Here is a 23033-nt window from a genome sequence, read left to right as displayed (position 1 = left end):
TAGCTCTTCTAGGCCCTCATTTCATTTGCTTTAAAAATACACCCAGAAGTGAATTGCTGGGTAGTTCATAGTCATATGGTAGTTCTATTTTTAGTTTTTTGAGGAACCTCCATTCTCTTCCATAGTGACTGTATCAATTTTGTTGATGCTGTAACTTCACTAGAAACCTGGACTTCCAGAAAGACTTTCTTGACCTTGGGTGTCTGTCTAAAATGGTGTTCTCTGTGAGCTCCTGGACTGCAGCTAAGAGGGGCTGGAGCCATTAGAGAGTTCACAGCTCGCACCCAGGTAAATACGTCTATTACCTGACGCACAGTTAGGTGAGGCTCCTCCCAGGTCCTTTTGCATATGGTGTTGGATCCCACAGCTCCCACAAAGGCAATTTGCCATGAATAGATGCCAAATTGCTGTTGACTGGGGAATAGGAGTGAGGGACTATTATCAGGCTCTCTTCCTGACATTGCTTTCTCTTTACCAATATTTTACTGAGTTATTTTCATATTATTCAGTTGTGAGAGTTTTTTAATATATTCTGAATACAAGTCTTTCATCAGCTAAGTGACTTGGAAATATTTTCTCCTAGGTGTCTTTGTCTTTTCAGTTTCTTTTCTTTTTTTTTTTTTTTTTAATATATCTTTATTGATTTCAGAGAGAGGAAGGAAGAGGGCGAGAGAGAGATAGAAGCATCAATGATGAGAGAGTCATTGATCAGCTGCAGCCCCCAACTCGGGCCTGTGCCCTGACCGGGAATCGAACGCCGATCTCCTGGATCCTAGGTCGATGCTCAACCGCTAAGCCACGCCCGGCCGGGCATGTCTTTTCAGTTTCTTAACAGTGCCTTTCGAAGTATAAAATTTTTTAATTTTGATGAAGTTCAATTTATCAATTTTTTCATGAATTATGTTTTTAGTGCCATGTATCTTTGCCTAATCCAAGGTCTCTAAGATCATATCCTATTTTTTCTTCTAAAATGTATACAGTTTTGCTCCTGCATTTAGGTCTCTAGGCCATTTTGAGTTGATTTTTGTGTATGGTGTGTAGTAAAGACCTACATTAATCTTTTTTCATGTGTGAATCTCCATTCATCCCAGCATCATTTGTTGAAAAGACTACCTTTCCCACATTGAACATTCTTGGTATATTTGTTGAAAATCAACTGACCATAAATCTTAGAGTTTAGCTTTGTACACTTTTTTCCACTGTTCTATCCTTAAGCCTATTCTTTTTTTAAAAAATATACCTTTATTGATTTCAGAGAGAAGAAAGGAGAGGGAGAGAGAGATAGAAACATCAATGACGAGAGAGTCATTGATCGGCTGCCTCCTGCATGCCCCCGACTGGGGATGGAGCCTGCAATCCGGGCATGTGCCCTGACCATAATTGAACAGCCATCTCCTGGATCCTAGGTTGACACTCAACTGCTGAGCCCTGCCAGGTCAGGCCTTATGCCTATTCTTAAGCTAGTTTAAGATTATGCTCTTTGCCCTGGCCGGTTTGGCTCAGTGGTTAGAGCGTGGGTCCTCGGACTAAAGGGTCTTGTGTTGGATTCTGGGTGAGTACGGGAGGGAACCAACCAATGTGTCTCTCCCACATCGATGTTTCTCTCTCTCTCTCCCTTCCACTCTCTCAGAGAAGCAATGGAAAAAATATTCTGGTGAGAATTTAAAAAAAAATGCTATCTTTAAGTTTTTTTGATCACTGCATTTTTAAATAAGTTGTGAAATCATATATTTAAGTCTTCCAACTTTGTTATTAAGCTTAGTTTTGGCTATTTGGGGTTTTTTGCCTTTTCATATAAATTTTAGAATCACATTCTCCCCTGCTGAAAAAGAGCCATCTGACATCTTTTTTTTAAAATTTTTTTTTAAATATGCCTTTACTGATTTCAGAGAGAGGAAGGGAGAGAGAGAAAGATAGAAACATCAATGATGAGAGAGTCATTGATTGGCTGCCTCCTGCACAATCCCCAGGATCAAGCCCGTAGCTAGGGCATGTGCCGGGAATTGAACCAAGATCCTCTGGATCATAGGTTGATGCTCAACCACTGAGCCATGCCAGCCAGGCTGACATCTTGATATGAATTGTGCTCAATCTATAGATCAAGTTGTACATATACGGTGCCTTAAAAATTTTGAGTTTTCCAAAAGATGAGCATGGAATATCTCTCCATCAGTTTAGAATCTTTAATTTTTCTTAGTAACATTTTGTCATTTTCAATGCATAAGCCTTGCATGTATTTTGTTAAATTTAGTCTGAATTATTTTATTATTTTTTATGCCATTTTGGGTGAAATTATTTTCTCTTTTTTAAAAATATGTTTTTACTGATTTCAGAGAGAGGAAGGGAGGGAGAGGGAGTGATAGGAACATCAATGATGAGTCATTGATTGGCTGCCTCCTGCACGCCTCCTACTGGGGAGCAAGCCTGCAACCCAGGCATGTGCCCTGACCAGGAATTGAACTAGATCTCCTGGTTCATGGGTCAATGCTTGACTACTGAGCCACACCAGCCAGGCTGAAATTATTGTTTTAATTTTATTTTTTATTACTTTTTGATACTATATAGAAACAATCAATATTTTTTATATTCATCTTTTATCCTGTGACCTTGCTGAATTAGTTTATTGGTTCTAGTAGTTTTGGGTTGTTGTTTTTTTCCTTCTTGTGAACATGGAAGCATTTTAAGAAAGAGAGTAGCATAGTCAAATTTGCATTTTAAATAAATAATTTTGCAGCTGCAAAGAGGATGTATTTGAAAGAGGAAGTGCTGGAGAAAGGAGATTATTTTTTAACACTGTTGAAACAGTTACTGACATCCAGAATTCTAGCAGGAGTATATAACAAGAGTAGGAGTAGACTAGAAAATGAATTAAGAAAGATAATTGCCAATTTTTTTCCACAGAAATTGACCTGTTTATCTTAAGAAAATTGCTTTAAGCTGCCTTTTGGATTAATTACATTTATTGTACTCATTAAAGCTTATAGACTTCTGCTTCCAGTAATGGCAGACTGTGCATGATAGAACAGTTCTGTTGATTTAAAAAACTACAAATGATGCCCAGCCACGCATGGGTCAGCAGTTGAGCATTGACCTAGGATCCAGGAGATTGTGGTTTGATTCCCGGTCAGAGCACATGCCCGGGTTACAGTCTAGATCCCTAGTCAGGGGCGTGCAGGAGGCAGCCGATCAATGACAACTCTCTTATCATTGATGTTTCTATCTCTCTCTCTCCCTCTCCCTTCCTCTCTCTGAAGTCAATAAAGATATATTTTAAAATAATAATAATAATAATAAATATATAGCAAAATAGTATAAAACTGCCAGAGTAACAAAGGGGAGAACTGATTTTTTTTAAAAATCATATTCAACCAATTCAAAAGGAAGCATGAAAGGTTAATAAAAGGGACACAAAACAGGCAAAATAGAAAGTCCTTAGGTAAGATATACATTAAGCACAAACATACAGGTAATTACAGCAAATTTTAAGAGACTAATAATTCAAAGAGAAAGACTGACAGACTACATAAAAATAAAATCCAGAAACTACTTGTGGGTTATCAATGTAAAGACACAAAGACATTGAAGGTAAAAGTATAGAGGGAAGATGTACAGTGCAAATATAATAAAAAGTAAATTTACTATAATACTATTAAAGCAGACAAAGTAGAATTTATGAGAAAATGCCTGTCTAAAAATAAAAGTGGGTACTTTATGATGATAGAAGGTAATATTGGCCATGAAGGTATAACAGTGATATGGCTGAATGCAGTAACAGCTTCAAAACATATACAAAAGTTGATAGAATTGCAAGGGGTAATAGAGCTATAATCATAGCGGGGGAACATTAAAACTTTTGATTATACCAACATTGAACTTTAGGAATTGGAACTGTAAAATGAAGTTGCATTTTTATAAGAAAAGTTAAATTTACCTAACAATTTTACTGAACATGTGATTTCAGAGATGAAATCTTTTCTACAAAAAAGATCTAAAAAGATATGTTTCTTCTAACTTTATCAATATCGACGCCCATGAGTTATTTTGTATAGATTGACAAGTTCATGGGACCATATTCTAATGACAGTATACCAGGAGACTGGCTATTAGACTTTTTAAATGTCACTTTTATGACTATTGGTAAATAATATTTCTCATATACAAAATTAACAAAGATAAAATAATCTTGCTATTATTTGAAAGTGATTTTCTCCTTTATCTTAGAAATAGACTAGGTAAGACCTTCCCCATGAAAAACTTTCAAATTAATAACCAGTATTGTTTTTAAACTTTGTCCATTAAAAATATATTGTAAGTCACCAAAACATGTAACTTCTAAACTCTCACAAGTATAGATAAAATTTTGAGCCAATATATTACATACCCTAATTGAAGCAGATTACCCTGCAAGTGGGCATAAAAAACAAAAAGAAAAAAGAAAAGAATCATAGGTCAGAATAATTAGGAAAATTAGTTTACTGTAGAATGACGTAGTGTAAAATTCTAATCACATCCATGCTTGAACAATTTCCTCTAATTAACATCAAAATTAACATGGGTTTTTAGGAACACTTCAAAGCAGAATTCTTCTTTGGCCAAATACTTTAGGAATAACTGCCGATCCTTACACCTGCCTTTGAAGGCAACCGGAGACAACTTGAACACCTCCAGGTAGGGAAGTAGGGCAAGAATCAAGAGGGGCGAGGTTTACCCGATTCCCATAGCACACATTTCAAATTCTAATATCAAGGATCTCACTACTTGAAAGGTTAAAAAGGATTTATAATTTTCTTTCGTGGGAAAATTTCTCCTAATTCAAAGTACAAGAAAGAAGTTAACAATCAGAATTTCAATCAATAAATTCTGTCATGTTTGGAAAAAATTACTACATCTCTCATAAAAAACAAACAAAAAAAACCAACACTAGACTCACAAATAAAACTTGGATGCAATGCAAAGTGTAATTTAAAATTCAAGAGCTATATACCTTTGGCCTACTAATCTTTATTAAGATTAAATTACAAAATCTTTATGCCAAAGTAGTCAGACAAGAAATATTATGGGCTTACGAAGGGCCATGCAGAGTAAGCTAATGCATAGCTACTATTTTGTAAACCAAATTGCAGAGATCAATACAAATATGTATGATATAGTTAACTAGGGTGTGACAATCATGTTTTAAAAGAATTCCACAATTATAGTTCTAAACTCTCTCTCTTTTCCCAAAGTAGAACATGGTGATGATTGTTACCTAGCTTTGAGCCATAAGGCCCTGAAGAGAAATATCCAAGAAAAGTAAATAGTGTAAATTTCAACTTCTTTGTTACTGAATCTAGAATTTTCTTCAAACATTAACAAAAATAAATCAATCATATGTATGCTAATATTAAGTATAACAAATTTATCTATGAAATTTAGTGGAAAACAGGTTAGCTATTCACCTAATGGCTGTTTTTCTGTTGATACCACTCTTTCTGAAAGAATGAGAGCAAGTTAAAAAAAAAATCAATAACTACAACAAACTGATTCAAAAATAAAAAACAACCAAAACATTCTTTTCCTTTTGTCCTTCTATAAAAGGAAAGTCAGACATAGATATCAAACAGTGGTAGCAGTATTATAACATCACAAAACTATCCATATCATTTCTTTTGTAAAAACTGCCTTAATTTAGGCAATAATCGCCTTAGTAAAAAAGCATGAAAAATGTTTAAAAATTTTTTTTTAATTGGAATTGGAATTTTAAGAAACTTGGATTAATATATTTTATTCATATCTTTAAAGCAAGTGATATACATCCTGATCTTCTTTGCTCTGATTTGTAAAATATTCAAAATGCCACCACCTCTTGATATAAAACTCACTTCATTCTAGCAGAGACTTTGAGGTGCAATATCAACACCAACCTTATATATATTATGACTTTATTATAGTATTAGGCTCTATAAATTGTATTTGCTTCTTGTTTTATCCAGATATTTAATAGATGCTGTCTAATTATTAGGACTATATGACTTGCCAAATAAGCACAAAGTAAATATCATGGAAATGTGTTCAACAAGCAAAAGAATGATTTTTATTTTTATTTTATTATTTAGTATTTTTGAACCACCACCGAATACTAGATACTGTTTTAGGCAGACAATACAGCTGTGAACCATTGGAAAAGAATCCTCTGGCTTCGCAGAACAGAATCTAGTGGAGGGAAAAAGAGTTAATAAACAGGACAAAGAAATATAATATACACTGTGTTGGATGGTTATGTGCTATGGAGTGAAAGCTGAGACTAGGGATTGGGAGTATTAAGTAGGCACTATTACAATTTTAAATAGGGTGACCAGGCATGGCCTCACTGAGAAGGTGAGAGCTGAGTAAAGCCTTGAATGAGTTGAGAAAGCGAGTCACATGGCAGGAGGATAACTTTCCCAGGCACAGAAAAGAGCCAGTGCAAAATCCCTAAGGCAGCTGAATGCCTGACAGCAAGAACACCAGGGTGGAGGGAATGGAGGGAGTGAGCTAGTAAATAGCACGAGATGAGACTAGACAGATACAAAGGAGGGGACAGTTTAAAGACCTGGGCTTGCACTTTGAGATGGGCAGGCATTTCAGAGATTTGAGCAGATGTAAAACAAACATGACTTACCTTTTATCAGAAACAGAGTCTCACTTGCAGTTCTTTTGGCCACAGACTGAGATACAAGGACCCAAGCAAGGAGACTATTTAGGAAAATCCTGTCTAATCCCCAGGTATGAGATAGTGACTAGGATGGAGTTGTACAGGTAATTATAGTGATCCAGTTCTACATATACTTTGAAGATAAAACTTAATTGCTAGACTAAATAAGACACTAAGGTTCTGGCCTAGGCCAATGGAAAATGGACATTGCTATTAATTGAAATGCAGAAGACTAAATGAAGCTCAATAAAATCAGCTTTGGACATGTTCAATTTCTGCGTTTGACAATATGAGTCTGAACGTCAGGGAAAATGTCAGATTAGAAATGTCCATTCGGCATTGTCAACATTTAGCTGATATTTAAAGCCAGGAGATGGAAGAGATCAGTGGTGCCAGCAGAGACTTGAGAGAAGGTACAGGAACCAAGTCCTGAAGTAACCTAGTATTAATGAGTACTAGGAGGGCGAGAAGTAACTCACAATAAAGACTGAGTGAGCCGTGAGGTAGGAGAACAACCAGGAAAGTGAGATGCCCTAGAGCCAAATGAAAATGTTTCATGAGAGGAGAAATCTACGTATATTGATAAACAGGAATGAAGACAGAGAATTGATCATTGCATTGAGCAACATGGAGATTATAGATAATGTTCACAGGAGCAGTTTAGATAAAGTTGAGTGGATTCAAGACATATTAGAAAAAAACAAGTGTATGTAATTTAAAAAAATACTTTCCCTGTACTGGAAAAGATAAAAGGGGTGGTAGCTTGGTAGCGAGGGTCATTAATAGATTTTGAAATGGGAGAAATATAAGAATATTTAATGCTGTTGGTTATAATCCATTAGAGTTAGAAATGCTGATGATGTAGAAAACGGGGGGGGGGGGGGGGTTTGTCCTGGAATAGCAAGAGGGGGTGAGATCTAAAACACAAGAGAGGTAGCTGGCCTTTTCTGAGAACATGGATAGTTCTAACAGTAGAAGATTAAAGACAATGAAATAACTAGAAATAACAGTTTCAAAAAGCTAGAAATATAAGTGGTATTTAGTGGATTATAGGTGTTGCCTTCTTATTGCCACAATGTATTCCTAGGAGCCATAATTGGTCAAGGTCTTAAGATAAAATAAAGCACAGATATCATCAACAACACTATGCTGTAAACATAGATCCTGACACAGATTAGGCCCTAAAATATTTGTTGAATGAACAGCATTGTTTATTAAATGGCTATGATTAAGTTAATAAAGCTAAACTGTATGTCTTTTATAATCTTTTGAAATTAACAAAAGTATACAACATATTAGAGAGATCTTGAATTCCCCTCACTTATATATATAAGTAAACACTGTCAAAACCATTGTTCAAGGGTTTGGCAATACTGAAAGTAAAATCTAGGTATTATAATTTCTAGTTAAATACTTTTCCATGGAACCCACATTCTCTTGCTTACTACAAGAGCATAGTGGGCTATAAAGTGTGCTAAGTACATAAAAAGGCAAATTCATGGTATCATAAATATGAGGATTTGGGATCCTTGAATACTTGTGTTCAGTATAGTTATACTAACTCTAATAACCACTTCACATTCCATTAATAATAATTTTGTTTGCCTTATTAGAACTTAGGAGTAATCATGAGAAATGCTTTCAATGACCCATGTCTCTTTAAGGTTTCCAGAGAAGTTTAACACTTCTTTAAATCACGATAAACATAGTGAGATGGAGATGGCTCAGAGTAAAACAAAAGTAAGCCATGAATGGAATCCTGGTGAGTACCACTTACCAACAGTGTGGGGCTGAACAAGTTACTTAACCTCTCTTGGCTTTATCATCTGTAAAATGGAAATAATAACAACGACCTCACTGGAATGTTCTGAGGATTCACCGAGATGATACATCTCACCAACTTAACGAATGATCTAGATTCAGAAATTAACATTATTATATCTCCTCTGACTCCCTCAGATGAAATGAACCTCAAATGAAATTTTAGGCAGTGATCTTAGCATTTCTGCTCATGCTTAGAACAAACTATCTGCCCTTTTGTTTGGGAATTTAAAAGTCTAACTGTTTCATCATTCTAGTTCAATAGAGGACTGCATAATATGCAAAGCCTTGATCTCCTTTCCAACCTAAAGCTTTGAAGTCTGCACTAAGGACGGGGGAATGTCTCTTTACTCTGACATCTTTCACCCACAGCAGTGCCTGACTCTTCCAGAGTCAAAGCCTGATAAAGGGAAATTGGGGACAAAGACCAAGGTGGTATGTGACTTACCCAGCTGTCATCCATGGTCAGGGCTTTCTGAATGGTAAATATATAATCAATGACCCTCCTTATGGAGAATGCTCATGGCTTTGCCAAGTAAAAATGGTTCTTTCTCAGTTTTCCTTGACTTGCTCTCTGTCTCTTCTCTGGTACCAATCTCCCAATCCTCACTCATCATTTAGGAACCTGGGCTTCTATCAAGGTACTCATTCTGTGGGTTTATACAAAGACAACCCTAAGCAAGCTCCCCCTTTTTAAAAAAGTATGTTTTTATTGATTTCAGAGAGAGGGAGGGAGAGGGAGAGGGAGATAGAAACATTGATGAGAGAGAAACATCAACGGGCCGCCTCCTACGTGCCTCCTACTGGGGACTGAGCCAGCATCCTAGGCATGTGCCCTGACTGGGAATGGAACTGGCAACCTCCTGGTGCAAGGGACGGTGCTCAACCAACTGAGCCACACTGGCTGGGCCACGCTCCCCTTTTTAGGGTCCCATTGGCTCTTCAAAAAACACCAACTTTTGTCTTGACTTTGGAATTCTTACAACTTGCCTGATACGTGACTCTTTAATCTACTATAGAGGCAGGACATCTCAAGCCACAGCTGACTTCAGACTCTCTATTCTTCACCTTCTGGAGGAAACAGACATCAAGCTCTCTGAATGTTTTCCCTGACCACCTTCTCACTTAGTGAAGTTGAAAGGGAACCACTCAGCCCTCATATATGGTGTGACAGATTATACACAGCAAACCAACAGCTCTCCAAGAAAATTCCATCTCCCTTCCAGCTTTATCACCTCAAACTTTAGAATCTTAAAGTGGAGTATGAGCTAATGTTAGACTTATTAGTTGGACTATATCTTAGCACCTCCTGCAAGTAAAGATTTACACCTCACTTATTTAGCCTCCTCTCAAACAGAAAGAAAGACTCCATTTTAATATGTGGATACTTAAATGAAACATTGCCTGGCATCGTGGGAGTGTTCAGAAATGTTAGTTATTGCTATTTTTCATCTTAACTTTATTATTTAAAGAGTGGGAAGATGAGGAGTTGCCCATATTAAAAAATTAGCGAAAAAAGTCAAAATGATTTAAAAAAACAAGACATTTTGGTGTCATAAAAGTCAAGAGAGTAGGTGTTTTGTTTTGTTTCATTTTGTTTTGTTTTGTTTTGTTTTGTTGAGAAGGGAGTAATCACAGTGTCAAATTTTGCAGTGAATCCATTCATTGGTTACTGGAGACTTGATTTCGGGCAGTGAGTTAGAGGGAAAGCCAGACTGCATTTGCTCAAAGAGTGAATAGAAGGCGAAGAAATTGAGACAGTGAGGACAGACAAGTTGGCAAATAAGTTTCCAGGAAAAGAAAAGTTAGACTGGTGGCTATGCAGAGACAGTGTTTTGTTTTCGTTATTATTGGTATTGTAGTTGTCATTATTTTACTTTTCAGGAATAGACTTTAATATGGTACCCAAAAAGCTAGTTGTGTATGTCGAGGGGGCGAGGGGAGAAGCTGAAGATATCAGAGACAGAGAAAAAAAAAATAATTGAAGGAGGAGATGAGAAGGAGGGATCAAAGATTTGGAGTGAAGTATTAGTCCTAAGCAGGAAAGGCAACGCTCAAGAATGGAGAACATAAGTAAATAAAGACAATTATGGGTGCACATAAGTGTATAGTGATATGTGAGAAAAGAATGTATGTTGAAGGACATACCTAGTAGCCTAGGAAAGGAATGGTTATGGAGAATTAAGGACATTAGAATTTCAAGATAAAATAATTAAATAGCATTGCTTGGCACAAAGATGCAAAGGGCATGAAGAATGAAAGGGGATCAGTAGATTTGAAAGTTGCATCCCTTGGCAGCATATAGGAATATATTTTTAGAAGAATGGTGATAATAGAAATCTGACTGTAAGGGTTAAAACAAGTGATAGGAATAAAGAGAAATAAATAATGAAAAATAAAAGCTGCAGGTGAATACCATTTCATTTAGCCAGGGGGGAAATAATAGCTAACTGGTAGATAGAAAAACACGAGAAAATAGAACAACTACAATAAGAGGTAACAAGAGATGCAGCATCTTTCTCTGACAAGAGCAAGGAATAAAATGCTTAATGTGGTAGCATTAGGTTTCCCTGAAAAGAAAGAAGCTCAATCCAGATGTTATCATCTCAGCAAAATAGGAAAGGATGTTGTTGGACTTAATCAAGATGCATGTAAGAGTGGCCTTTGAGGAAGTGGAGAATTTGGGAAATCTATTTAGAAAAGTGTAGTTAAGAATTTTTTAAAAATAAAATAAATAAAAAGACTTGCAAAATTTGATAAAGATTTTGGACAGTAAGGATTTTAGTGCTTTCAATGTGTGCTAGTGTTCATTACTACCAAGTAAAATTGTGCAGTTAAGGTTGGCTGAAAATACTGATGATAATGCCTATGGTAATAATAACAGCATCAATAGCTGCTTTTAACATTTATTGAGCATGTACTATCTACGAGGCATTGAATTGATCATTTGACATGTTCCAGCTCATTTATTTCTCATAAGGATCCTATAAGGCAGGTTCTATCATTATTTGAATTAACTACTTTGACCAAGGTTATTCAGCTGGTAAATAGCAAGCCAAAAAGACACCTAGGTAGTGTGCCTCCAGAATAAAAGTAACTTCTGTCACTCTCCGCAAATTTCACTTAAATATTTTGCATTTTAAAATGTCAACATATAAACCTGGAAATTATTATGCTAAGTAAAATAAGCTAGTCAGAGAAAGATAAATACCATATGATCTTACTTGTATGTGGAATCTAATGAACAAAATAAACTGTTGAACAACTAAAGCCAGGGGCATAGGTACATGGAACAGACTGACAGCTGTCAGAGAGAAGGGAGTGGGAGGGAATGGATGAAGGAAGGTGAAGGGATTAGCCAAAGAACATATATGCATAACCCATAGACACAGACAAAAGTGAGGCGATGGCCAGAGGGAAGGGGGAGTGGGGGCTGGGTGGAGGTGGGCAAGGGGGGGGGGTGATGGGGACATCTGTAATAGTGTCAACAATAAAAATAAAATTTAAAAATAAATAAAATGTCAAAATTAAACATATTCCTCTTTTCCACACATAGCCTCTTTCAATTTAATTTCTCTTCAGAGAGTATACATCCCAGTTTATGAAAAATACCTCCTGGCATTTTATAATGTTCAGGGTTTCTTGAAGCACATACACACATCTCTTTTCAACCACTCCTGAGGGAAGATATCATCCCTTCTTCCAGTTAAGGAAACAGAGTTTCACAGAAGTCAAGTTATGTACCAGTGGTTCCCCAGCTAGTAAGTGGAAGGACTCCAGTTCAAATTCAGATCTTCCAACTCAAGTCCAAAGTCTTGGCCATTTAGTTCATTACTAGCCCTTGTTTCTTTTTCCTCTGCAATATTCTTTTCTTTACATTGTTTCTATTAGATTTAAGGTTCACAATCCTATTTTAAATTCCCACATTTCACCAAAACTATTACATTATCATGATAAAGTTTCCCTCACATAATGATGACGCCAGTGACTCTTTTACCTTAGAGTACACAGCATTATTTTAGCAATAGATGAATTTCACTTATGGTCCCATGCTTCATCCCTCCTGTAATTTTTCCAGGTAATTTTGTATTGCTTTCCACTTGGTCTCTGGTCTTGGCCAAGTAATATTACCAAAAAATACCCTAGAAGAAGCTTAAAGAACACTTGTTTGTTTCCACTTTTCTCTTACTCCTCTGCCAAGACCATTACTAATCTGGCCTATTGCAGGATTAGCCCCACGTGTAGAGCTGAGTGACCCCAATTGGTCTAGCTAAGGCTGTCTATATCAGGCCAGTATTGCTAACTATGCCGACCTTTAGCTAACCAGTGACATAAGTGAGCATAGCCAAGATCAACCAGTCCAAGTCAAGATCACCTGAACTTCATAAACCCATATTTTTGCATGATACTGAGCTTTTGTATTGTTTGTCATGCAGCATTATTTTAGCAATAGATAGCTAATGCATGAATACTATGCAATCTATCTTAAATCAAACATCAGGATAATATTTCTTCGTTATTACCTTATATCACCAGTTCACTCAAATTTTACTGATTATCCTGTATCCAAACTCCTGTCCTTAGCTGTCACCACACATATGAGCAGGCCACACTGCTCCACTGCCATTATATAAAACTTCATTTCTACCCTACAACCCTTCAATAAGCAAATCTGTTAGTTATTCTTCTTTTCTAATTCCTACTTAGTCATTTATAAGGGGAAAAAAAGATACTGCTAGCTCCTCTGTCTTCTTTGTGAATATTAGGAAACCCCAAGCCTAACCCTGAAAACAGAGTATAGGCTGAATTTCTATCCCCCAAATGTCCTTGAGCAGGGTCCTATGCAAAACTACTGCAGCACATGGAATGCCCTTGAGTTACTTCCAACCTTTTCCTAAAATAACTCTCTAAAATCACTTTCCACATGAAACTTTCTGTAGTTAATCATGATCAATATTATATCTCAAATATTTTCAGTATTTCTATAATCTTTTTTACTATATTAATTTGGAGCCACTTACATATTTTTTGCTAAGCTACTCTATTGTCTAAGTTCTCTGGGAGCCAATTATATTCTTTTTTTTCTATTCCCTTTACAAACATATGTAACCATTTAATAATACACAGAAGGCTTGCAATATATTTCAAATAAGATTATAAAAATGAATTTTAAACTTTTATATATCATTTTTGCAATGGATATCTCACTGCCCTTAATTTTTCTTTAAATATTCTTAGTAAGCATATTAGTAATTAACAAATATTTACACTGATTTCAAAAACGTTAGACTGTTTATTTTATCAATAATAAATTGTTCTAATGCTCATTTACATACATATATAGAAATTAGTTTATCTTTTGGCATTCTGGATAAAACAAATACAAGCATTTTTATATTTAATGCTGTACACGTTAATCAGTTTTTACTTATATTATTACTTACATTATTTTCTTTAATCATCATAAACTGTCATGTGAGGTATTTGTATTAACCACTTTTTGTAGCATGGAAATCTGAAGTCCTGACTCGATGATGGATGGTAGAATCACAATACAAATGAGATCGTCCTATTTCAAATGCATTGCCCTTTCTACATTAAACCACATATACTTAGTTCTGGTTTTACCTTGAAAACCCTAACTACTTCCACTGTACTGGTTAAGGGGGCTGTGGATGATTACCATATATTCCTGTTCTCAAGGAGCTTACAATCTAGGTTGGTAAACAGGTATCTAATCAGATATCTTAATGATAGTATGGTAAATGATAAGGGTAAGGAACACAGAAGAAATGTACTTGGGGGTTCAGAGAAGGCTTCTGGGAAGATATGAAGTCTAGGGTGGGATGAGAAGTGAGTCAGACAAAGATATTGAGGAGTAACACTAAAGGCCAGGTGCAAAAAAAAAAAAAAAACAGAAAATAAAAAATTAATAGAGAGAATTACTTTGAGAATCACTTAAGAGATTAAAAGCAGTATGGCCCAAAGAGGATTAAACTCAGAGATGACGGAGAAAGCATCATCTGTGAGGACTCTCAGGTGTCTGAGTGAGGAATTCAAGCAGATTTGGTTGAGGCGTGGGAGACAGATGATGACTGAGTTTGGGGCATATTGTATCTGAGGTTCTGTGGAACATTTAAATGGATCTGTGTAAGGTACAAAATTGAGTGTGCAGTTTAGAAACATCAGGCCTGGAGATGTGGAATAAGTAAAACTCATCAGCACTCTTTAAAAACATTTACACCCACTCACATAATGAAGAACTAAATACTATGGCTACACACCCTTTACATGATGAGAACTTATAACACTGCTACAGCGTTTGTTCATAGAATGACAGGGGAGAAAGTGGCTAAAGCAAAGTACAAAGTCATCAACACCTAAAAGTATTCTGCTTTGATTCTCTCCCATATTTGGTAAAATAATTTTCATTTTTATGTTATTACAGTAATTTTCAATTTTACATGCTTTATTTCTGCATCAAAACTCACATTTAGGGCATTTTCTCCTTCAAGCTAAATGTCAAATGCAGTGCCACCAAACAGTGCAGGTACATTGCTTACAAAATATTCAAAAAGATTCAAAGATACCAATTAAAGAATACTCCTCTATTACTTACAGAAAACTTATAGCCCTTAAGGTACAGATTAGGTTACTAAAAATCTGCTTTAAAGAAATGGCAGGACCATCACTGGATTACGAGGAGTATTCAATATTTATAATAGTAAACTACAAAACAATATTGGAAAAATGTGTCAAAGTATTTGTAAACAGATTGAAACCATATGCATCTAAATGTACAGGTTCATAATCCCTAGTATATAATTCCCCAACCTATGCACTCTATAAGCTGATATTTTATTTGTGTGCTTCAACCTTGATTGATGGCAAAACCAGGCCTGTACTAACATGAGACATTTATAGTCTTTATTTTTTCCATGCAATGGAAATATTCATAGAATTCTCCTCAGATATGAAAATGTATAATTATAGGGTTCTATCCAGAATCCATCTGCAAGAGTGTTCCAGAATACATATTATATACATACAGAACACTCAGGAAAATTCTGAATTCTAAAACACAACTGGTCCCAAAAGGTTTGGATAAGGCATTGACTAAAATTCAAAATTTGAACTTTCAGGCCATGTTATAAACTAGATATTCAACACAACTAAATTTCTAGAATTAAATTGTTTCATTCTTGTATCTTTAAGAAAAGATTTAGCTATACATTATCATCATGTATGAAAACATTTCCAGTTTTTTCTTTTTCCCCAAAACTACGTTGTTCTAGTACTTTATATTTACAGCATCCTTATGATAAGAATCACTCATTTTTGTAAAGATCGAGAAAACATTTTAAAAACCCAAATTATTCTTAGAATCACTTTGATAGAGTTAGGATCCAAATTGACATCATTAGGCTTGAATAAAATATAAAAATATAAATGTACATGCATATTCTTACACTTAGGACCAAAGAGTCCAATTCCAATAAGAAAATGAGAACACATGTAGCATTTATGCAACTCAATTATAAACATTTGATTACTTGTCCCAGGACATACTGAAAGTATGTTGAACTTGCTCCTAAATATAATACAGTTTTAGGCTTATTTAATAGAACACTCTATCTAGAAAGAGAAATGATGGTCTCATTCTGTGCTTGTCACAGAAGATAATGAACAGTATAATTGGTTCAGGGACCACACTTTAACAACAGCATTGACCGACTCAAATAATCCTAGTAAATAGTAAACACAATGGTGATCACTCTGGAAGTTACCTTATGAAGAACAATTGCAAAGACCGAAACATCTAGCTTGAAGAGTAAAATTCTTGATGAAGATATTTGTAAAGAATCAACTCGCAAGTTAATAATACAGCTGGGTTTAGAATTTTATCAACTTTGGTTATATAATTTTAATATTTATGAAGGCATAATATTTACAAGATATAATTTCATGGAGATAAGTCAACTCTTCAACATCTGCTATATTGTACTTAAAGCAGAAGGCCAATCAAACTTGTATTTACACAAAAAATATAGTGTATATTGGACGTGATTATTAAAAACCTCATCTATATTCTATGCTTTTTCCGATACGTAAAATAATCACAATTATGTTATTTTTAAATAAGAAAATTGACTTTCATTACTAACTTTGTATATAAATCAGCTGGAAATCCTTAAAAATGTTATATTCTTTTTCATAAAGATTCTTGACAAAAATATTCAAAAATAACTCATCTAACACTTTTAAGTTTGTGAGACTAGTGCTGAACTTTTGCCTTTTTTCTAATTTCCAAAATAGTTTATTTAAAAAACAAAAAGCTAGTTGAAACATTTTTGAGTGGAGAGGGTAATATATCAATAACTCCCAGAATTTTTAAGCAGGTGTTAGGCATTTTTAAAGAAAGACAAGTAAAAATAATTAGACAGTAGTCTTCCAAACTATTATCACTTCCAAAGACAGAACACACAACTGAAAATGGAAAGTACATACTTCCAAATGTCATGATTGTGTTTAAAAAGCAAGGAAGAGAAAATCAACTGTTCCTATCTTCTGGTGATTAGAAGCTGATCAACAGGTGATTTTCTACCCCCACCAAAACATACAGATAAAATTATTTTTTAAAAAAAGAAAAAAGACCAGATAGAAACTCATCCTTCACACTTCCCATCACCAGCATACCACAATTTTCTTCGAGGCAAGGTTTTATGTGAAGTAATTATTCTTAAATTCATCTCACCAAAACTTGTATATCATATCTTATAAAGGGAAAAGTAATTATAAGAGTGGGAATAAAGCAAAGCTTACTTAAGTCTTATCACATTTTCAATCGCAGGAGGAAGGACAAGTGCTACCAGGAAGCGTACCTGTGGCAGGGCTGAATTGAGCTGTCTCTGGAGCGAGTCCCTGTCGTAGATGACATCCTGCAGTCTTTGCTGGGCAAGCGAAAGGCTTTCCTGGGTCTCCCGAAGGGTGTCTAGAAGACGGTCCCTTTCATCTAGCATATTCACCATCAGCTGCTCAAAATGGGAGTCCGAGTCCGAGCCACTGCTTTGGGACCCCCTTTGGCTCATTGGGGTGTCCTCATTAATCGTGGGCATCACTTCACACATCATTGCTTAAAGAAAGTAAAGGGGGGGGGGTCTTAGTAAAGAAATGGTTTCCAATAATGCCACCCAGCCCTCAACTCACCAAATGCTTTGCAGCTCATTAGCCTAATTGTATCTTTTCCCCTTCCTCTAAGCAAACCAAATATTTTGATCTCAGTGAAAAGTTTTCATGATTTATCCCACCTAATTCAATTTGTAGTAACATGTCACTACATTTATTAATTGATCACCTTTCTTCCCCTGCAAGTTTACAAACCCCTTATTGCTAATACCTTCATGTTATCTTTATTTGTTATATCGTTAACAACAAGCACAGTATCTGGCATTTAATGGGTGGGCAGTAAATTATTTTTAAATGATTTAAATAATTCAACAAATTAATGTTCATTCTTTTATTTAGGAAAATATACAATCAAGAGAGTATTCTGTTTATATAATAATCAGTTTTTACTTTTTTATTTTATCAACAAATTTTTTCATACCAGTCTTAAGCTTCTTGACTTTAAAACTCCCATTTTATTATTTTTATATACTCTCTTCCTAAATTCCTGCAGTAAACTACAAATAAAAGTGACCGAATTAGATATGAGCTTTATGAAATAGACTGAGGTACATAAATTTGTTTAGGTTAATATACTGCTAATTACACTAAATATTCCTTTGTTTCCTGTGAGCTGCATTGTCTGGTTTTTATCCCAACAATACAAACTAACACTTTCAAATATTCCACAAAACAGATGCCATAAATTACATTAGCTAATGTAGTAACTTCACATCTCAGCTGCTAATAAGAGCCTCCCAGTCATGAAATAAATGAACCGCACAGGGTATTTTTAAAAATAATTTATTAATTTATTTTAAAATGGACAACACGACATTAGGATGTAACGTTGATCAATTGCACAGCATTTTAATAATCAGAAATATCTCATTTTCTTTTGTATGCTCTATCTTATATTTTAAAAAGAATCAAACACATCTCAATTTTAGCTGTTGCACTGAGGCCAGGAGCTATTAATTAGAGGTCTTGGTTTTGCAGAAGGCTGGTGTGGAGAAAGGCTGGTTTGGCTGTTGATTCTGAAGCATCCTTTGGTTTTATAATGCAAGGTCAATTCATTTTTCTGCCTACATATTCCTGTCCTTGGGGAAAATGTTTATGGTGATATTTTTAAATAAAATGTCAAGACTTAACAGCTCAATAGTTAATTTTTTATGTAATTCTTTATATAAATTGAGTTATTGAGGAGAGAAATTCAGTTATCTGTGAATGATTTGGTCAGGACTCACTGAAAAGTAGGAGGAACTTTCAGAAAGATAAGAGGAAAGTACTTTCGTGACTGATATCTTATGTAAAAAATTTATGGGGGCGATTTTTAGAATAATTCAAGGTAATGCTTTGAATTATTGCTTATCATTCAAAACAGTGGGCTACCCAAATGTAAGAATTTTACTTGTTCAATTGCTATTAACCCTAAAATAAATAGCAGGGTAGATCCACAGGGCACACATTAATGGACACACACACATACACTGTTGCTATTGTTAAATACTTAATAATGAAAAATTAACATTGTTTCCATTTTTTTATTTTGAATTTTATTCAAACACTATCACAAAGATGGAATAAAACGAGACTCTTTCTTAACTGCTACAAATTTCTTTACATTGATTGAAAGGAAATTGCAAAACAAAAAAGTGATCCAACACATTTGAATATATAAAACAATTAGTTCACTTGCCATGCATGTAATACACATGCTGAACAGCTGTGTCATTCTGAGAAATCATAACCAGGAGCCAATGTGGGTGTTTTTTGTTTGTTTGTTTGTTTGTTTGACATTTAAGGTTACAACAAAATACTGGAAGAGGAAATGGTAACATTATGACAGTTTGTACCAAAGCATGTGCAAGGTTTAAATTTTAGGGTTACTTAAACATTATTAAATCTGTATTTTAAATTATGTCCTTCTTGAAAGAAAGCCACTAGCCCATCTTCACTCAGAATTACTTATAACAACTTTAAATTCCAAGGAAAAATATAACTTCATTGATTAACTCTAATTTTCTCCTGAAAGTACTACCCTAATTCTAACAAAGGCTTGTCATCAGGCTCTTAGATCAGTATAAAAGCTGGTCTTTGATTTAGTCCAAAGATGCTGTGATGAGAAGCACTGTAGGGACTTAAAAGTCTATTAAATCTACACTCAAGAGAACTCTATTCAATTTCACTCCTGTAGCATGTGAACCAGGAAAAGTCACTTCACCTGCCAAAACTTCTTCTGTAAAGTAGGGTTAATAATCTATGCTGTAAAACAAACAAACCAAAAAAGCTGTTCTAAGGGTCTTATAGTATAACTGACTGAGATTACACAGTAAAATAATAAAGAGCTATCATAAATTCAAGTATTTATTACTACTATAAAGTGATCAACATTCATCTTTCCAGAAAGAAAATTTTGCTTTTTGGTTCATGCTATTTCCATGCCTAAAGGTTTAATTCCATTGGGTACACTGGACTCTCCATATCCAACTTAAAAAATCAAACTGTGCAAAAGTTACTTAGGAAATAAGATGAATACATGCTGCTTTTCTTCACTAACAGTCAACCTAAATAAGTAAATCTGAACTCTTCTCAACAAAACTAAGGGGGGGGGGGATGTTTCTACAAAAAATAAGGCACTTCCATGAACTACCTTAGTTTCTTCCAATAGAACTTGGATTCTAATATAAATTACAAAATACTTGTATAATCCTTAAAATATAATGTAATCTATTTCTTAAATGCACATTTTAGATATTAAAAATCACTATTCAGTGTACGAGTTAACCACCCTCTCATAGAACAGATGACATCTGAAGCAACTTGGACAGCCCAAAAGGCTACGGTCATTCAACTTCTAGTATATTTCCTCCTCATATACCACTTTTAACTTTTATAATCATTTTCAAAATTAAAATTGCCTCACATAGCATAATTTCTGAAAAAAAAAAAAAACAGGAAGGGACTGCTAACAGTTTGCTTTGATATTGGCCTTTTCATCTCCTCCTCTCCAAAGTCAGTTGGATACGTGAATTATGCTTTAATCTTCTAGATGTTTTTGCCTTGTTTGTTAAATTACTGAAGGTTTCAAGATCTAGTAGAGATTACTTTATTTTAAAAGGAAAAATAATAATAATAATAAACTTGGTTGGTTTAATTATTCCAGTGCTTAAATTTAGGTTGGGAATAATTTTAGACAAGGAAAATCAACTCCTTTATGCTTAGCACATAACCTTGACTGTCTGCTAAATCTCTCAGATTTCAAAATAAAAGTGTGAATGCCCACTGGAGTCATTACCCAAAAGCTTTCAGGAGCCAATGTCTTTCTTAGCAATATATATACTCTTCAAGCAGCACCTATGGCGATATAACAGTGTCACAAAAGGCTCCCCCCCTCCCCGCCCCCGGCAGTGAATCACTTTATTCAGGCCGATCACTAGGATTTAGACCCTAGTAGAGGCAAAGATGAAATTATTTTTGGTAGTTAGTTTCTTTTGCAAAGATTTAGTTCTAAGAACTACCCGGCCTCCATCTCCGTGAAGCCACGCGCGCGCGCGCGCACACACACACACACACACACACACACACACACACTCGCAAAGTAATTCGCTGAGACCAAGCCTAGCTATTGTCTGATTACATGACATGAATATTCCTCCTCCTTTTTAACTCTTTGAAATCCCCGGTCCTCGGGAAATGTTAGCGTCCCCTCTAAGGGGAGCGCTTTGCACTTTCTCTACCCCAGTGCCTTTGCAGCTGGCCCGAGAGCCCGCTCGCCCCGCTCGGCTGGACGGTTCCCTCTCGGCCACACCCCCCGCCCCCTGAAGAAGTTGACTTCATAATTCCCACACTTAAAACCCTCGTTCTGCCCGACGGGGAGAACCCAGTAGGGGGAGGGTGGGACCCAGCAGGAGGGATGGGAGCGGGGCGGGAAGCGAAAGGTGCGGAGCGCTAACCTGCCGGGAGAATTTGCAGCCGTCTCCCCTGGGGGCGGGGCGGGGCGGGGCCGGGGGGGGGGTGGTAAAGCGGCCGGGAAACCCTGTAACTCAAAGGCGGTTTTTGTACCTAATGTCAGTAATCTCGGGTCCTGCTTCTTCAGCTGATCGGTGACCACCGCAGTCTCCGGCGCGCCGAGCGGGCGGCTCACGCCCCGCACTCCCGGGCCATTTCCCTAGCGGCGCGAGGGGCAGGGCGGCTGGGACGCGGGCGCGCCCCCGCGCCCTCCCGCCACCAGCCCCGGCATCTCCCCGCCGCTCCGTCAGCAGCCAAAGCGAGAAGCGTCCATCGGAAAAAATGGCATATTACAAATTTTGCTTTGGGAAGCAGAGCGCGGTCCAGACCATTGTCAAAGGCAGGAGGGGGGAGGCGGCTCTTAAAGCAGCAGCGCCCCGGAGCCGGAGCGGCCGCGGCTCCCCGTGTGCAGCCGGGGACGCGGGGCGGGCGCGGGCAGCCGCGGGATGGGCTCGACCTGCGGAAACTTAACCGGGCGGCGCTGCTCCCCTTCCGCGCCCGGGCCGCCCGGAGGGCATCTCCCCAACCGTGAGCCCTGGGGAAAGGCGTGAGCGGTATTTGGAAGGGAAAGTTCTCCACCTCGCCTCCCCCCCCGGGCCCCTCCGGAGTTTAGGGCGAGCGCCGGGGCTGGGGAAGCTGAAGGGAAGCGAGTCCCCGGGGACGCGGGAGGCAGGACAGGTCCCCGCCGGGCCCCCAGCCCATTGCCGCGCGACGGCGCCTCGTTTCGCTGAGAAGAGGCGCTTCTTCTCCCGAAAGGCAAGCAGCCCCCCGCCCCCCAGTTCCTCCCCCCAGCTCTTTGCGAGCCCCTCGGCGCGCGGGGAACCAACCTGCGGGGAGCCGGCTCGGACGCTACCGCATCTCTCCGCGCGCCCGCCCGCCCGCGCCGCTCCGCCTCCGCCCCCCGCAGCCGCCGCCGCCTCTTCCTCGGGAACGAGGGCTTCCCCTGGAAGCTGCTGCAGTGGTTTCCACCGGCCCTTAAATAAATTCTGAAGTAATCACGTCTTGGCTCTCTCCTCCTCACGCACACGCGCTCGCGGGCACACACGGCGGCCCGGGGCCGGGGCCCCGCGGCCGGGCGCGCGCCGCTCCCGCTGCCCCCGCGAGGGCAGGGGCGGGGAGGGGGGGGGGTAGGCTCCCCAACCCCCCAGACACACACACCACACACAGGCACACGCACACGCACACGCACACAATGGTCTTTGCAGGAAACGGCGCGCTGCCCAGGCTGCTGGGGAGGGGCGTGGGCTGGGCACCCCGGCTCTCCGGGCCTCCGAGCTGTCGTTTGGCTCAGCGCCTTCCTTCTCCGAGGTCTAGGGCAGGATGGTCGTGGCCGTGCAGACTTGAGTCAATCCAGGGTGTGGCG

General features: G+C 37.6%; 1 protein-coding gene across 5 annotated transcripts in view; it reads right to left on the bottom strand.

Moving 5' to 3' along the window:
• PPFIA2 (PTPRF interacting protein alpha 2) overlaps positions 1–22579 on the bottom strand; it is a 421038-nt gene extending 398459 nt beyond the window's left edge. For 4 of the 5 annotated variants that reach the window (XM_081127256.1, XM_081127250.1, XM_081127251.1 and 1 more), the window contains exons 1-2: positions 22498–22579; positions 17377–17627 (exon numbers count right to left, since the gene is read on the bottom strand). In XM_081127256.1, coding sequence (XP_080983382.1) covers positions 17377–17625 — 249 coding nt within the window. In that variant the 5' untranslated portion in view covers positions 17626–17627; positions 22498–22579. The remainder of the gene's footprint in view (positions 1–17376; positions 17628–22497) is intronic. The other variant, XM_081127253.1, reaches the window with a different exon arrangement.
• Positions 22580–23033: the final 454 nt, after the last annotated feature.

The sequence above is a fragment of the Miniopterus schreibersii genome (assembly GCF_964146895.1).
Source record: "Miniopterus schreibersii genome assembly, chromosome: 2".
NCBI lineage: Eukaryota > Metazoa > Chordata > Mammalia > Chiroptera > Miniopteridae > Miniopterus > Miniopterus schreibersii.
The sequence above is the reverse complement of the archived record's forward strand: the minus strand, read 5'-3'. Positions and strand labels throughout refer to the sequence as shown.